Genomic DNA, 19,078 nt, shown 5'->3' with positions numbered 1-19,078 from the left:
CTCTAAAGTCCTTGCATTATATGCTAGAAAGATCCTCCCACCTCCTTCCCATTTATTGAGTTAATGATGAGACTTCTATATAGGAATGAAAAGGGGCAGGAGAAAAAGAGAAAAAAAATATGACACAGATCAAATTAATTTTCTCCTGGGAACTTTTACTGGTTATGAGGTTCATTTCCACTGAAATATTTCTAGGTGTTACTTTAAAATATTTTGTGCTCATGATAGGTTTTCCAACACTATTTGAGGCCTAGGAATTTATACTTTTTTGATAAAGCCAGTATTTCGTGGCCACCACAGTCTCTCATCTGAACATATAAAGGTACACATGATATAACAAAACATTTGTAGCTGTCATGAAGCTTAAGTTATACATGTACCATCATTTTATCTAGTAACCAACATATTTCAATGTAGACTGAGCACAGCAAATCTTTCAAGTAGTACAAAATTTGAAGAAAATACTCAACATAAACAAAATATATGGCAACATTAAAACATACTATAAAAATGTTAGTGATAGTTTAGCAAGACCTACATAGCTTGTCGGCACTCAACCCAAGCTTGAAGGACTGTAAAGTCTGAAGCACTGTGAATACAAACAAACGCACTCACATATAAGCACGTACACACAGACCTTAAATAAACATAGGATCCCGATGCTGTTTTCAACATGTTGCTTGCTTCCTTCCACCATAATTACTCCACAATAAACCAGCTGCCATTTCCCGCATCTCTCATTTATGCTAGATCAAAAAGGTTGTTTTTAAATAGTCCCTTACATATCATGATTATGGAATAATTTATTAAACTTCTCAAAACAAAGATGTTATATTGAGTACGTTAGAGCTAATATTATTTGCCCACTCTTCCCTTCCCAACAGATAATTCCAGTATACTTCTTAGGATGTTAAATATGAAAGCTGTCACCAGAAAACTCCTACTGTAAATCTGCATTTTATAGCATTTTCAATCAGATTGTGTGTGCCTGCAACATGAGTCATGAATTCTAATGAAAAGAGTAAAGTTGTAGACAGAAAAACCATTTAGTAGTAGATGGTTACATTATTATAGGGAAGAAATGATACAGTTTAATAAGAGTATGGGGAACAGCAGATATAAAAATTAAATGGGCTTGGGATAAATTGTGGAATTAGAATCATCAGAAATTGGCACTTAAAGTAGAATGTGGTTAAATGTAGTCAAATAAAAACAAAAGGACATGTTCTACATTCCTGCACTGAACTGTTGGGTAGGCAGAGGGTAGTATCATGGACTGAGATAGGAACTAACTGAGGAAGAATGAATTTGAAAGGAAAAAGACAAGTTAAGTTTTAGACACGTTGCGTTGGAGCTAACTGCAAGACAAACAAATAGAAACATTCAGCAGGTGGTTGTGTAGTGGTATCTAGAGTTCAGAATACAAGTGAGAGTTGGAGGATTTAGAAAACAATAGCATGTAGGTAATGATGAACTCCATGGCAGTGGATGCGACTGATTACATAGGGCAAACAGAGTGGGAGAGCTGGTATACTTAGAACCAAGCATGAAGAAACACCAGTCTGTAAGGGATGGATAGAAAAAGAAGAGTCTACTCTGGAGACACAGAAGGCATAGCAAGGGGGGTCATTTTACTACCAGGAGAATGTGCAGCCACAGCATCTGATGGAAGACTGTTTTCAAGAAGCAGTTGAATGCTGCTGAGATGCCAAAAATATGAGGGGTAAGGACTGCACATTGGATTTAATGACAAAGCTGTCATTGCGAGATGTTTATCATATAGCCCTTTTAACTTCTGACAGTATAAGTAACAAAAAAAGAGATGAAGAAAGAACATTAAAAATGTGATATGATGAAAATAATTTTAAGTTAATGAAAGTTATTACAGCTTTTTACATCTCAGATATAGGATGCAATATATTTTCATGTATTCACGAAAAATTTGAAAAAAATTAGGCCAGTCATGGTAGCTCACGCCTGTAATCCCAGCACTTTGGGAGGTCAAGATGGGCAGATCACTTGAGGTCAGGAGTTCGAGACCAGCGTGGCCAACATGATGAAACCTTGTCTATACTAAAACAAAAATTAGCTGGGCATGCTGGTGGGCACCTGTAATCTCAACTACCTGGGAGGCTGAGGCAGGAGAATTGCTTCAACCTGGGAGGCAGAGGTTGCAGTGAGCTGAGATCATGCCACTACACTCCAGTCTGGGCAACAGAGGGAGACCCTGTCTCAAAAAAAATTTAAAAAATAAAATAAAAAAGAAAGAAAAGAAGAAAAAATTAAACAGTATGTTTCAAGAAAAGCTAAATATAGAAACAGAATATATTTAAAAATTTTAAACCAAGGGTAAAAACAAAATTTCTAACATCTTCAAAAAGAAAATTTTCTGAATAACATTTGGTCAAAGATGGAGCAAAACTAAAATTAAAGACTTTCAAAAATACTAAAAATGGAAACATGCACATCAAGGTTTGTGTATGTGATCTAAGATCTACTTATCACAAATTCAGTTTTTAAATAGTTTCTCCATTTAAACAGACAGAATAGAAATAAAAGCAGCATGCAGTCCATGTAGAAAGTCTGTATTTTAAAAAAGAATGAAGATAATAAAGATAAACAGAAAAATAATTGATTGAGACAACAGGAAATGTGGAATTGATAAATCCGTAAGAATTCTTTTTTAAAATATCAATACAAATCAAATATATTACTTTTTATAAAAATATGCAAAATCTATAGGAACAAAACTATAAAAGTGCATTGGATGCAGAAAAGATGTCTTAAGCAGACCATATTCTTAAATGTAAAAAATGAATATCCAAAGCTATGAGTTCTTTTGAAACTAATTTCACTGTTGTTGTCACTGTTTAATTTTCTTAATTACTTTGGTGAAGACAGTGAGGAGACATGAAAACTTGGCAGTATTGTAAGGAGGTGAGAAAGAGATGAAAGTGCAATAAATGGCATCTCCTTTTACAACGTGCTAACTAATCCACTCCAAATAACTAACATGTTTACCATTTAATATTGAACTATTCTCAGAATGAAGTCAAACTTTCTAAGTACAATAGAAAAAATACATATTCAATTTTATAATAAATATAAAATTTTAAATATACAGAGATAATATTTGAAAAATATGTATCATGAAATATATACTGAATATATACTAAATATATAAGCAGTTCTCGTAAATCAAAAGGAAAAATACGAATATCCCAGTTTCCACATAAGCATTTATGTGTACTTGTGTGGATATTTGTGATAAATATATAGATAAATGTTCAACCACACAGGCAATCAAAACCTATCAGTTTAAAAAGTAATAAGAGTTTAAGTTCTGCCTATGTAATTAATGGAGGTAAAATTGATAGACTTTTTGGAGGCAAACTGAAATGTAAAACCAAGGCCCTAAAATACATACACACTTTGTCTCAGTAATTTAACTTATTGTATTTAAACCTAAAGGATACTGAACATGTGTACGAATATGTATTTATACAGTTTTCTACATTTAAATTATTTATATAATATGTATAATATATATTGATGTATAATATAAATTTAAGCAACAATTTATATTTCCCTTATGGAGCAGTTCTATGACAGGACATTATATAACCATTACAAATCATACTGTAGGGAACCATTTGTGAAGGATGTTAAAATATACGTGATACATGGTGAAAAATAAGGTTACAAAATGAAGCATAGTGTCATTTTCAATAAAGCATTTAGATTCCTATATAGAATATGCAGCACTGTTAATACATGAACTATATAAGGCTTTGACAACAGTGCCTTATTCAACATGATAGATAAGCCATGCTGTGGTACTGATCGTGGAAGGTGGTAGGTAGATGAATACCATCCTGCTTCCCACATGGCCATTGAATGGTGTATAAGAAATCTAAAAGATTATATACATCCCATTGAGGACTTACAGAAGTCCTGAAAATGTCAATGTTTTGGTAGAAGCATATGATCAGGACCAAGCAACCCCCAAGTGTAGGCACTTCAAAGATCGGATGCAAGGAAGTACCAATAGAGATGCCAGAATATCACTCAAAAGCCAGATGAAGCTAATGGCATCTCCATGATTATCAGTCATCCCATAATAGAAATCCCTAGGCATCCAAAGGATACTGCAAGGAATCAAGAATCCCTTTGTTCCTGATGCTATGAAGACACAGTAAGCCAATCTCGTTTACCTATATATTTTTAGGGGATAGGGAAGAAGGAAATTAAAATTCTAAAGGACTGCTGATTTTTCTGAAAAGATAGAGTCATCCAAACTTTTTTAAACCAAGCCTGAGGGGAAGCTAAATTTTGAATAGACTTTGATATTTAGATGGGAAGTAAGCTATTTAAACTAGAAGAAATCAAGGTACCACTAACTCGCAAGTCTAAACAGCCTAGGCAACTTGTAAGGGTTTGTGTATTCATTTTTTATTTTTCTGTGAAACAAGTTACTACTCTAAATCCATCACCAAGAAATAACCATTGTTCATATGTTAGTATACTTCCTTCTAGTCTTTTTATGTATTAAATTAGAATAGTTTTAACTGATTAGTAGCCACCAGTTTTATTTAACATTATATAAATAATCACAGATGTATGCATAACATAACTCAGATGTGCAGGAAAAATTAAGGATGATAACAGAGCGATGGTCACAGGAAACAAACCTCTCCTACTGCAGTGAGGCTTATGAAGATGACAGTAGACATAGAAAATAAAAACAAGGCTGGGTGCGGTGGCTCACACCTGTAATCCCAGCACTTTGGGAGGCCGAGGCAGGCAGATCACCTGAGGTAGGGAGTTTGAGAACAGCCCGACCAACATGGAGAAACTCCATCTCTACTAAAAATACAAAATTAGCCGCACATGGTGGTGCATGCCTGTAATTCCGGCTACTTGGGAGGCTGAGGTAGGAGAACCACTTGAACCCAGGAGACGAGGTTGCAGTGAGCCAAGATCACGCCATTGCACCCCAGCCTGGGCAACAAGAGTGAAACTCCACCTCAAACAAAAAAAGAAAAAGAAAAAGAAAATTGCCTTTCTTGGTGTGGATTTGAAATTATTTTATCTTTTCTCTTTCATAAATTTTCTATAATTTTACTGTTTCGCATAGTGAGCATGTATTATTTTCATGGCAAAAACTCAATATATATTTTATGTATCTGTAACTGTGGCTGCAGGAGCAAAGAATGAGAAAATTACTAAGCCCCCATACGAGCCTTTCTTCACAGCAGTAAACAACTCGAGTGATATCTAACATTTCCTCCTTGTGAATTTTTTGGAACTAAACCATAATATTAAAAAAGTATAGTGTTATGAGAACACTTCACTGCCAATTCAAAAACTGCTATGTATCAAACTTGAACTCAGAAGGTGTTAATGCTTAGGCCAATCGAAGGGAGCTCCCAAAGGATTGAAAGTCTATCACAACCCTGAGACTTTGTGTATGTACCATCTCAAATTTAATAAAAACAGTTCATGTTGAGTCCAAATGTCACACTAACTGTGAGACTCAGACTAATAGCAAGTGTGTTTTTAGATGGCAGCAGCAGGCAAGACAGATCCTGTGTGCAAGTGATGGAAAAGTAGCTGCTGCGCCGTTATGCCTCTGCCAACAACATTTCCATTCAATGTCAGGATTGGCTGCAAAGAATAACCTTTTCCATTCTCCTCTATTATACATATGTGTATGCTTTAGACAAATAAGCGAACTGTGGACATACATGATTTCTGCAAACAAGACTCACACAGACTTACACTTTCAGGTATACACCAACTTTAGATGTATGAAAGTTAACAATATACTTTAATGTTATGAGTGGGATTTCATTCTCGCTGATTTTAAAAAAATTATGAAACCACTAATAATACCTTGTTTTTAATATATAGTTTGACTATATATAGAGACATTTCTATATAATATTTTCTTAATACTATTCCTTTGCTGTTTGCCTTCACAAATCCACAGTAAAAAATTAAAAAGTCTTTATCTGTGAGTTGTAAAAAACTGATATCAATCATAGGAGGCTTTTAAATTCTCCATTTTCCACTCCCTTGGAAAAGTAGAGACTGTTATGTAAGCAAATATTCAAATAATTGTCTAAACACTTCTATAGAGAGATGGCAACACACCAACTCACAATTGTTTACTCTGTTCATCAGCTTATATATAAATGTTTCAAATTGGGATAAAAAAAGAGGTAAAGGGTCAATTTATTATAAAAATGCATAGGATTTTTAAAATCTTGACTTCATAGAAGTCAAGGATTGACTATGGTTAAAAATTCATCATCTTGGTAATTAAAGAGACAGGCCTGCTTTTGTCAATAAAGTTTTATTGAAACAGCTACAATTAATCATGCAAATACTGTCTATGAGTGCTTGTTTATTACAATGGTAGAGTTAAGTAGTAAGGACAGAGATCACATGCCTTGCAAAGACAAAAATATTTACTATCTTGCCCTTTTAAGTAAAAGTTTTTGCTTACCCCTCATGTACGGCACGAACGAGTTCATATTGTATTTATTAATTTTTTGTTAAAAATAATATATTTTACATATATATATTTACTGTGTTTTACTGTGCTTAGCTTTATTGCTCTTCACAGATACTGTGTTTTTTTGTTTGATTTTACAAATTGAAGATTGGTGACAATCCTTCGTGAGGGTCTACCAGGTCCATTTTTCCAACAGCATGTGCTTACTTCCTGTCTCTGTGTCACATTTTAGAATTGTTGCAGTGTTTTCAATGTTACAGTATTATATCAGTCATGATGATCTGTGGTCAGTGGTCTTTGATATTACTATTGTAATTGTTTTGGGGTGCCATGAACCACACCCAAAAGACGGTGAACTTAGTCAACAAATGTTGTGTGTTCAGACTGTTCTAACTGGTCAGACATTCCACCATCTCCCTCCCTCTTCTCCTTGGGCCTCACTATTTCATGAAACACAAAAATACAAAAGTTAGGCTAATCTATAACCCTACAATGGCCTCTCAGTGTTCATGAAAATTTCTAGCTACTAGAAATTTTCTAGTAGCCATATTTTAAAAGAGTTACATGTCTCACACTTTAGATCAAAAGCTGGAAATGATTAAGCTAAGTGAGGAAGACATGTCAAAAGTAAAGAAAGGCTGAAAGTTAGGTCTCTTGTGCCAAACAGCCAAATTGCGAATGCAAATAAAAAGTTTTTGAAGGAAATTAAAATTGCTACTCCAGTAAATACATGAATAATAAGAAAGCAAAACAGCCTTATTGCTGATGTGGAGAAAGTTACAGTTTTCTGGATAGATCAAATCAGCCACAACATTCCCTTAAGCCAAATTCTAACCCAGAGCAAAGTCCCAAGAGAGTTATTTCAATTCTATAAAGGCTGAGAGAGGTGAGTAAGCCAAAGAAGAAAATTTGAAGCTTACAGTTTAAGGAAAGAAGCCCTCTTCATAACACAAAAGTACAAGTTGAAGCAGCAATTGCTGATGGAGGATCTGCAGCAACTTACCCAGAAGATCTAGCTAAGATCATTGATGGCGGTGGCTATCACTGATGAACGTAGTCTGGAACTGAATGCACAATATTTCTTAGGTATGCCTCTGTGTGTGTGTGTGTGTGTGTGTGTGTGTGTGTGTGTGTGTGTATTCCCACAGGTCCTATACAGAACAATATATCAAAGGGACTTAGACACAGTTTGTATCTGCTACTCACTGGTTTACTACTCTTCACCAAAAAATGTTACAATTTAGTTAATATTTATGTTAAAATTTCAGATAATAGTTATTTAGTTTCCTTAGCAATGCAAATGACTATAATATAAAGCTTCTCAGGCAATACTTTTGTCTTTATGGATAAAAAAAAAAAACAAGCACAATTTTTGCTTAGTGGTTCTTAGTTTGGATTTCCAAGCATGTAAATGAATGGTCTGCACTCTTTGCAACTATTGAAACATAATGGTACTAAGGCACCTGTCATTTTCATTAAACAAGGCAAGAGTCTATCTGAATTGTGGGACTGGGAGGGAAGTTGGTATAAACAAAACACTTTCTGGGATCTGAGTAAAGGTAGTGGAAGAGCAGCTGAGAAAAAACCTCAGAGTAAAGCTTTCCCTGGAGATTACACCAAGAATGCCTCAAATTCTTTTATAGGACAATTTCCCATTCTTAACATGCCTAATTTTTACATTATGGTACATTAATTTTATATCATCATATAATTTAATTTTTGTATTATATTACAAATATAATTCTTAAACTATTTTCTCAGTTGGATAGGATATATCTTCAAGTAGGATTTTCAAGAATGTTTTGTGTACAATGGTTTCTGAGTTCTTGTATATGTCAGTACATCTGACTTCATCCATAAAAAATTTATAACCTAACCCTATATAATAATGTAAAGCCACAGCCTTATTCTCTCAGAAATCAGTAGATACTGTTCCATCGGGTTCTGCAAGGAAGTATAATGCTAGCCTGATTTTAGCATGTAAAAGTCAAAACAAAACTGTAGACTCAGTAATCTTTTTATCAAGTTTTTGCACTAAGTGTTCTTCTCCAAGAACACTTAAAATTATTTAGTAATGTCCAGCTCTTTGTCTTGCACATCTAACATCTTTTCTCTCATCCATTTGAACCTTTTTTTTCAACTTTCTTTAGCATTTAGGAAGAGCTTATTGTGTTTGTCTTCCACATTACAGACATGATTTCTCAGTGTTAAATCTCTTCTGCTGGCTCTGTGGATTTAATGTGGCCACTGCATTTTAAAATTTCATTATTTAGTACATTACACTTTTCTTCATGACCTTTTTTCTTTAGATGGTTCTCTTTGTATAGATTTCTTATTCTGTTTTACAATAACTATATCTTCTTACACTCCACTGAGACAGCTGGCCAATTTTCCTACAAGCTTTTCCTATTTCCCCTTTGAGTCTCCAGGATGAATTTTGAAAATCTCCTTTTCAATATAAAATTTTAAACATTCATTGTTGAATTTTTAAATAAATTCTAATGATAGGAGATTTATACAGAAAAGGTATTGGAGAAAGCCAAAAGTATACAGCCTGGCCATCACAGACCCTGGTGAGTTTTTGGAATCTATCAGGTTTTTATATCTTTTGCTTTTGTAGAATTAAAATGTAATTTTCTTCTCTGAACAATTCCAGTTTCTAAGTTTATCTCTGGCAATGGAGCTTCATATTGGGAGGCGGTGTTTATTCATCTTTCCCAAAACTGCCCACCAGCCCCTTCTATGTGTTAGCAAATGTTTTGCTGTGAAGCATATGGAAATAACAAAAGAGATACAGAGAAAGTCATAAAGAGAATAGGGTAGGTGGATAATACTCTGATGTGTTAAAATAACAACAACAGTAATGACAGTGGCTATGACTACCAAAATTCAATAGCTTATTAGTTTCTTTCTCCTAATTCCCTACTCGTTCTTTCTCCCTTGATTTGCTATCAATGAATGCACACAGAAGGATATTAGTCAGAATAGAGGTGGACTTTGAAGATAGCACTGTGGAGGACTCAAAAGTAGCAGACAAGCATTAGAAAGACAGCTGTTCATCCTTTAAGAGGTTTCTAAACTGAAGACAAAAGATGGGGCACAAGACGATTTTCAAATTCAAGTAGGATTACTCTTTCTTTTCCTAGCTTGTTGAATGTTTTAATGAAGTGGTGTTCGTGATCCATCAACTAAGATTTTCAACTCAAAAATATTAGGCTAAAATTAGTTATTATGTTAAATACTATATATAGTATAATAATAAATGCTATGTTAATGAATACATGTTAATGAATTTCAGTGTTTTATGACATGTCTTCATTTATTTATTTATTTATTTATTTATTTGAGATGGAGTCTCACCCTGTTGCCCAGGCTGGAGTGCAGTGGTGTGATCTCAGCTTACTGCAAGCTTCGCCTCCTGGGTTCACGCCATTCTCCCATCTCAGCCTCCTGAGTAGCTGGGACTACAGGTGCCCACCACCACGCCTGGTAATTTTGTTTCTGTATTTTTAGTAGAGATGAGGTTTCACCATGTTATCCAGGATGGTCTTGATCTCTTAACCTAGTGATCTGCCTTCCTTGGCCTCCCAAAATGCTGGGATTACAGGCATGAGCCACAGCGCCCGGCCGACATGTCATTATTTTATATTGTCTATGTCTTCAAAGACATTTTATTCCATTTATCTTATGTTTTATTGCTATATCATAGTTGTATATACTTTGGGGGTACATGTGATATTTGATACTTGTATATGATGTGTAGGTCAGAGTAACTGGGATATTCATCACCTCAAAAATTTATCTTTTCTTTGTGTGGTGAACATTACAATTCTTCTAAGTATTTGGAATTATAGAATAAATTATTGTTAACTGTAATTAGAAATTTAGTTTTGGCTACGTTAGATGTAGCTATTCTAGAGCCATTTAAAGGGTAAGCTCTAGTTCTAAGTTCTTAAGTCTGCTTCATGTGGCAACTCTTCTTCTGTGTTTCTCCGGTCCTGCCTGTAATCTCATGCTTGTCTACTAAGAGTCTTTCCTTATTCTGCATAACTCCTGTGAGGACTAGCTACTGTCTTCAACCCTTCAGGATTAAAAAGGTGATTATTATATGGCTCTAGCAGGAGTGATTCTTGGTGTCCAGTGGTCTAGAACGCAATCATGTTGAGGATAATGACTTATAAAATCCAAACTCCTTGTGCTTCTACTGTAATATATAAGCTTGCTTTATCCTTCCAGGTAATGTGTTTTGTCTATTGCCTACTGTCACTATGTCTATTAGGTAGGGATAATGTTGAAAACCCATTTCAGAATAACTTGGCTGCTTCTTCTTGCAGTTGGCTCTTATGTAGTGTGCTTAGATTCCTGAGCATGCCATAGCTTCTCTTTGCCTGAGTCAATACGTATTGTCTGATTTCTCTGGCTTTATGATTCTCACTCTGCTACTCTCAAATATTCACCTTTCTGTCTCATTTTTAGTGTTTATTTCCCTACATGCAGATCATATTTTAATAATCCAGTTTCCTGTCTAATTTCCCTGAAATTGGGGTTCTGTTTTCGTATTTGTGCAGTGATGCCTACCCTAACCAATTTTGTTAATAGTTGCCAATTTGACCTGCCCTGTCTATGGTGTCCTCACTGGCTTAGGTTAACATGGAATCCCTGGGGACTTCAGAGTCTACCAAAAGAGTACAGTACTATTAAATAAATATGTGCACTAATGTGAGCATAAGGCAGGAACCCAAATGCCCGGAATTTCACACTCTGCTGTAGATTTCAGCAATTATAAAGTGTTAACGTTTTAAAAGTTGCTAATTTAATGAGATTTAGAACCTTAACAGGATTTTACATAATGTGTCATTCAGCATTTTTAATGTTATTACAGGTTTGTTTAAAAGGCAGAGAAACAAATTGATTAGTCATGGTCCAGAGATACTCTTAACAACCAATAAGCTCTCAAATCCCTCTACCTTATTATAGCAACTGATTTAATTTTGTTGTACAATACTGTCTATTAGCATAGCATGTTTTATTCAGTCATCTCCAGTTGTTTTTAGACTAATAAATTTCTGAAAGCCTTACTACAAACGAGAAGTCCAAAGGTGAGTCAAATAGGAATTACTTCCAGAAACAGCAACCATACGCAGTTGAGGAAAAGACACAAGAATTATTACAAGATCAAAGCTCAAATTATTGGCTAGATACCAAGGTATCCAAGAAATATAGCTCAAACCACAAATGAAAGTAACATATGTAATGTTAAATTTTCTAGTAGCCATATTTTAAAAGTTTAAATAAAAAAGCAGGTGAGGTTAACTTTAGTAATATATTTTATAAAACCCCAATATATCCAAGTTAACATTTTGTTATTAAATCATCTGCAAGTGTGTGCTAAGAATTAAAGACCTGGTGTGTATCTTACACTGATAGAACATTTCATTTTGGATTAGTCATATCTCAAGTAATCGATAGTTACATAGGACTAGTGGCCACCATAGTAGACAGTTCAGGTCTAGATTTTTACATCATCATTATGCCTTTAGAAAAAATATTCTAGAGAAAAAATAATAATTGATAAGTATGTGAGGTAATGAAAATGTTAACTGGGCTCGATTTAGCTATTTCACAATGCATACATGTTTCAAAATGTTGCACAGACTATATATAAATTGTCAATTAAAATTTTTAAATGATATAAAATAATTAATATGAGAGACAACAGTTATTTTCTCTTACCGGCACAAATCTTCTTTAATGTGAAGGGAAATCAATTCCTTAGGAATATGAAAGGAAAGAATGCTCTCTGACATTTGCTCTCGAATTCGCATCCACTTATTGTCAGATGTGGGAAATCTATATAATTTACATACTGGGTTCTTTAACACTGGAAAAAAAAGAAAAAATAATAGTTAAATTCTAAACAAATGCAAGTCAGGCAAAGCCCAGTTAACAAAACCATCAGTCAAGGTAGCACTTTTATTATTCATTTGATCCAAAATTTCTTTTTTATCAAAATCCATTAGTGTATCTGAATTTCTAAGAATTTTATTTTGACATTTTTTTCAGTAGCTTCTGAGACATATAATCTTTGTTAAATTAAAAGAAAAATTATACATCAAACTCCAAATCATAAACGTGGCTACTGTGGCTTTCTAATTTATTACCTACTGATTCTTCTCATCTTCTAGTTTTATAAAGTGTATGTGTCTACAAATATACATTAAAGCATAAATATGTACACCTAACATACACTTTGAACAAATATATTTCTGAATTCTTTCTGATCACTTTTAGTTAACTTTACCTATTTACATAGTAGGTCACAAACTGGTATGTTATTTTAGGAGTTACAAAAGGTCTTACTAAATGTTATTTCTTACATGTCAGAAAGGTTCACTCTTTTGTCTTAAAATCTGTTAAAATTCAAATACCAAGCATACTTTAGTACCAATGAGTCAATAACACACTTTCCTGAAACCACATATTATCAGAAGCAAGGCAGAGAGACTGTGAAGAAACCGTATTAGTATGTAGGGGAAAGTAACAAAGTCACGTAACCAAGAATTTTTTTTAAAGATTCAGAAAAAGCATATAGGATTAGATATTATGATAACATTTGATACTTATTAGTGAAGCTAGTACTCACACCACACTTTCAAGTCATCGGAGGAGAATTTCATTTCCATTGCTCTTCAGCAATGAATGCCTATGTCACACTTACTTACACACCAAAGCTTAGCAGGCAATAAAATATCAAGTCAGTCACCAGTTAAGAATCTGTGATTAGTTGGCTTCAGTTTAAATAAAGCTAATTAAAAACATTATTTGATATTGAAGCAGAGGGTTTCAAATAATATTGAACATGGTATGTGGACTAGATCTCCTCAATGTACAGGGAAAAATTCTTTTCAAAATTTTACAGTTTGTAAGAACACCATATTTCATTCACTACTTGGATAAAAATACATATTTTTGAACACTGAAATGAGGATCTATTCATCCATTCCTCTGCAATCATCCATTCTCAAAGGTACACTCGAGACCTTATCATTATCAAAACTAGAACCATAATGGAAATTTTGATTTCGAACATCCCATTCTTCAACCACCAGATTCAAAACTTCTAGTACACTTACATACCTCCTGCCAAGAATTAGAGTGCTCACTTTTCAACAGCACCAATGGAAGCCAGAAGAAAGTACACTATTTCTAGCATGTTGAGAGAAAATACTGCATTTTAAAATCTAGAGTGGTATGCCCCTAAAGATTATCTTTTGAATATAAGCACAATATTTAAATGTTGTCAATTTGGTTCTTTACAGAATATATACTTAGAGTTTATTATCTTTACTTTCTTTTTCCTGAAATATAAGAACTTACAGCCGATCAATAAAAGAAAAAGTTTTATTCATTTGTGAAGTGACAGTGTTTCAAAGATATAAGAATTTGGTTACTCCTTCTATTACAGTATCTCTGGAATAGGAAGAGAAAAAGTATGTACTAAATTCGTTATGGTGTCCATATACCAAATATGGGATCTCATGAATTCCCAATATACCTAACATGGTTAGGAATATGCATGCATCATTTTATGGTAAGACAAACTTCAGTCCTTAAAATGGCCAAATTGTTTCTTATTTAGCAACATATATAAATATTTAGTTATTTGGTTTATCTAGACTCAGTATAAGTGCTATTTTTTAACCTTTTTTTCTTTCATGATTACACAGAACTTTTGTATCTCCTAAAGCATGGTTAAAAATCCTTGGATTTTGCTTGCCTTTTATATATACATCAATAATAATTTTTTAGAAAAGTTGTATTTTTAATTATGTCACAAAATATAAAAGTCTTCATTTTCTCTGTTGATCTCAAAACAAATCCTTCTACTTTTTAGTTTACTGTTTTCATACACACACACACACACACACACACACACACAAATATATATATATATTTTTTTTTTTTTTTGAGACAGGATCTCAATCCATCACCAAGGCCGGAGCTTAATAGTGTGAGCTCAGAGATCTTCCTGTCTCATCCTCCCAAGCAGCTGGGACTACAGGAGCATGCCTTTTTCTTTTTTTTTTTTTTTTTTTTTTTTGTGAAGACAGAGTTTCGCCATTATTACCCATGCTGGTCTTAAACTCCTGGACTCAAGCTATCCCCCCATTTTGGCCTCTCAAGGTGCTGAGATTACAGGTGTAAGCCACCACACCTGGCCTTATTGTTTCCATTCTAATACTCTTCAATGCACTCTGAATATAAACCTTTGTTGAAATAGATTAAGCAGAAATCAAGGGTGGTTTGATTAATGAACTCCAGAACTGATTAAGCAGAAATCAAGGGTGGTTTGATTAATGAACTCCAGAACTCTCCTGTAACTACCAGATACACAGCATCCAAGGACTCTCCAGGAATGTTGCTATTTATAAAGAAAATACTTGGAACAACTTAAAACCCAGGCACTTTAGTTATGCAAAAAATTGCCAGTGATGTTGCCTATTTAAATTTTGTGGTATAGGTTCTGATGTTTTGAGACTCGTAGGTCTCCAAACATTAGTAGTAAATTGCATATCTTTATCATTATCTCAATGTAGGTATAATGGAATCTACTTTGCAACCCAGTTTGACCCAGCAGTGTTGCTTATTAAACACCTATCATGTCTGAAGCAAGTATCATAAAATGCAGTATATGTATGTATCATATGTATCCTATGTATCATAAAATGCAGTATAACACAGTATTATTTTTAAAATGAATAAATTGGGTCTGAACTTTAAATACCATGCAAATTTGTTGCACTGGTTATACAAAGAGCAAATAAAATGTTCTCAACTCAAAATTCTTGATGGTCTGATGGCAGGGAGGTTTTGCTATCGTCACATAAAAGAAAGGCATGGTACTCATGTATCTAATATTGAACAATGGGCCACAAAAGATGAATGCTTTGCCAACTTAAAAAAAAAAAAAAAGATTATTCTCTATAGCGTACACACTCTGCTCACACACACTCCAGCTGTGTAAATAAGGAAATGACTGTGTGAATGACTTTCATCTCTGGCTCTCCACTGGTGGCAAGTATTTATTCATGCAGGAGATGACTTGCTGTCCATACAATAGGCTTATCTCAATAACAGTAACTATGTAATATCTATTATAAGCTCTTTTTAAAGAGAGCCCTGTGTGTATTCTCATCTTCATTTTTTTCACTACTTTTGCCATACAATTGCTAAAAATATCATGTGACCGATCATATCAAAAGAAAAGTAGTTGAGATATTTTAGACCATATCATTGTATTGTGAAAACAATGTGAGTAAAGTTCTGAACTAGTCCAGATCTTGATTGACACATTCCCCTTGAGGTCCACCCCTTGAGATCTACCCCTTGAGATGAACACATAGAAGGAAAGTAAATGGGAGATTTTTCTTTCCTTTGAAATTGCAGCACAACTCAAATTTCTATATTGTTTCTCCCAGACTGTAATAGGGATATTTAACAAGGTAGCATGACACCTGCTTTTTCATGGGATTCACTAATTGTGAAAGCCAAACTGCTGCAGTTCTAAATTATCCAAAGTAAGGATGCCAAGGAAATGTTCAACAAAGCTAACACAGATAAAAAAGACTGCTGCTCAAGTCACCTTGGAGCAGAGAAGATAAACCAAAGAGATACCATAGAGATGGCCTTCTCTCTGCTGTTTCTGTAAACAAAGCTATGCTAGGAATATCAGTGGGTTCACTGGACAAGAAATTTTGGAAATATAGATTCAGGGTCCAGGGGATAATCAAAAGGCTCAAACATTTATTTCACCAGGTTATCGTTTATATGTTTCTCCAGAGGAAGCTAATCTGTGATTATCTTCACACATTTTCTTGCTTCCAGTACATGATAGAAACGGCATATTTCAATGAATCCAACTTGATTGGCTTCAGGCCATACAGATTCATTATTTTACTACACTGCAGATTCTTGTAGAGAATCTATTCATTCCATAGTTTTAATTATGTAGTTGTTTAATTAATGATTCAGCTAAATGTACCTATATTGCCTATTCTCTAAAAGCTACATTATACTTTCTAAGGGATAAGTCTGTAATCCAATTAGATACTGACACATCTTCATTTGTATTTGAAAATATCTTAGACTTAAACACATAAAAAATGAACGTTGGCTCTTTTAAAGATTGGATGAGCACTGAGAAACCTAAACAGAAATTACAAAAACATTATCCTTAGCATGGCTTCAGACAAGTGAGGGTAAGAAAAACCTGAGAGGAACTCAGAAAATACAGCAAACAGACACCCTGAATCCAGCCAAACTCACAAGCTCTTGGCCAAAAATAAGAAAAACTATTACAGATGTCATAATAAAATACACATGCATTATTTGTCTGCAGTTGGTGACAACTGGTGAATTTCACCTGTAGAATTTGGATTTTAGATCCTAGGTGGTTAGAAAAAGGACTGGCCTTAGGTCTGTTCATTGTGCTTCAGTGAGTGAAGGACACAATTTGTAAAGCTAGAAGCTAGCTCCTATTTCAAGCTGAGAAAACCGGACAACCTATACTCTATTGCACTCAAGTTGTTTCTTGCCAGTATGCCTCTGGTCAAGGCATTCCATGCAAATCACAGGAACTCCCCACTTTCCTAACCACATGTAATCATCCTATAAACGTAGCTCAGCTATCACCTCCTCCAGGAAGCCTTCTTCAGCTTATACTACCTCCCTCCCTATGTAGATTTCTCTCCTTTTTACATCACACCCCCATTTCTATCAGGGATCTTACCAACTGTACTATAGTAGTCTGTTTAGTAGTCCATGTCTCCTGTGGGAATATGAGCTTTGTGTGTGTGGAGGGGAGAGTGGTGGAGAGAGTTGTGTAGTTTTTCTAGTTCTCTTTTTTTCCTCCTGCACTTACCATAATGCCCAGTAAATATAAACATTCCACAGAAATGAGTCTTAGATCTTACAACGCAGATGTTTCTTGTCATTACTCTCCCCATGAAAAGAGCAGGTAGGACACTAACAATTGTGGAAATTGAGAGGGGAAAATGCAAGAGGGAAGAGCATAATTAAAAGCCCCAATGCAAGAGAGAGCACAGGGATCAGAATCAGGGAAAAGATTAACCATAACTGAAAGACCCCTTCATGTTCTTCTACAAAATGTAAACTTTTTGACTATTATCACTTTCTTGCCTGTATTGGTTTTCTACTCGTTTACCTAAAGGAGGAAGAGGAGGAGATAAATGGACTTACAAAGATAGTTGAAGCATTTAAAGTCATCTAAGAGATGGTCCTATTCACTATTAGATAGCGAAGTCTACCCTTCCATTTGAAGCTACTTAACATCTTAGGTTAAATCCTGTATTAGCACACAGTAATGAAAACATACAGAAATTTCAAAAGAGCAAAGCCAGTGGATTGCATCACATTTGTTAAAACAGCAAAGGGCAAATAAATCTAGGGAGGAAGTGAAAAGGATCAAGGGCCAATGTTATAAACCAAGACGGCCCAAATTTTACATACCAGAGACTTACAACCATTGAGGCAAAACCCATTTAAATCACATGGAGAAAATATATTTTGTTAATATAAAATGAATATCATCTGATATTCAACAAGGTAGTGAATTTAGTAATGAATGAATGAAAGGACAAATAAGGAAAAACTTAGCATTTGCTTTTGGCTGGAATTCATCAGGACTCAAAATGAGTACAGTAGGGACTAGTTTTGACTATCTTAAAATATTCTGAATCATGCATTGCTTTGGATGGGGGTGGTAATGAGGAGAAAGTTATCTCAATATTTAGCTCAATTGTGTGGTATTGTGAAAGTCAATTAAAATCTATGGTGCTGGCCGGGCGCGGTGGCTCAAGCCTGTAATCCCAGCACTTTGGGAGGCCGAGACGGGCGGATCACGAGGTCAAGAGATCGAGACCATCCTGGCTAACACGGTGAAACCCCGTCTCTACTAAAAATACAAAAAAACTAGCTGGGCGAGGTGGCGGGTGCCTGTAGTCCCAGCTACTCCGGAGGCTGAGGCAGGAGAATGGCGTAAACCCGGGAGGTGGAGCTTGCAGTGAGCTGAGATCCGGCCACTGCACTCCAGCCCGGGCGACAGAGGAAGACTCCGTCTCAAAAAAAAACAAAAAAACAAAAACAAAAACAAAATCTATGGTGCTACATGAAGTAGAACAAACTTTATTATTATTGTTATTATTATACTCAAGTTCTGGGATACATGTGTAGAACATGCAGGTTTGATACATAGGTATACACGTTCCATGGTGGTTTGGTGCACCCATCAATACGTCATCTACATTAGTATTTCTCCTAATGCTATCCTTCCCCTAGCCCCCCACCCCCCAACAGGTCCCAGTGTGTGATGTCCATGTGTTCTCATTGTTCAACTCCCACTTATGAGTGAGAACGTGGTTTTTGGTTTTCCGTTCCTGTGTTAGTTTGCTGAGAATGATGGTTTCCAGCTTCATCCATGTCCCTGCAAAGGACTTTTTTATGGCTGCATAGTATTCCATGGTGTATATGTGCTCCCCC

At 34.9% G+C, this 19,078-nt stretch overlaps 1 protein-coding gene across 6 annotated transcripts in view; it reads right to left on the bottom strand.

The window, feature by feature from the left end:
- The window catches only part of INPP4B (inositol polyphosphate-4-phosphatase type II B), an 840,917-nt gene that overhangs the window by 201,417 nt on the left and 620,422 nt on the right, over positions 1 to 19,078 (bottom strand). For all 6 annotated transcript variants that reach the window (XM_023225976.3, XM_023225978.3, XM_023225977.3 and 3 more), the window contains one exon: positions 12,254 to 12,401. In XM_023225976.3, the coding sequence (XP_023081744.1) occupies positions 12,254 to 12,401 (148 nt within the window). The remainder of the gene's footprint in view (positions 1 to 12,253; positions 12,402 to 19,078) is intronic.

This window comes from Piliocolobus tephrosceles, chromosome 3 (assembly GCF_002776525.5).
Source record: "Piliocolobus tephrosceles isolate RC106 chromosome 3, ASM277652v3, whole genome shotgun sequence".
NCBI classification, from domain to species: Eukaryota; Metazoa; Chordata; class Mammalia; order Primates; family Cercopithecidae; genus Piliocolobus; species Piliocolobus tephrosceles.
This window is presented reverse-complemented; position numbering and strand designations above follow the sequence as displayed.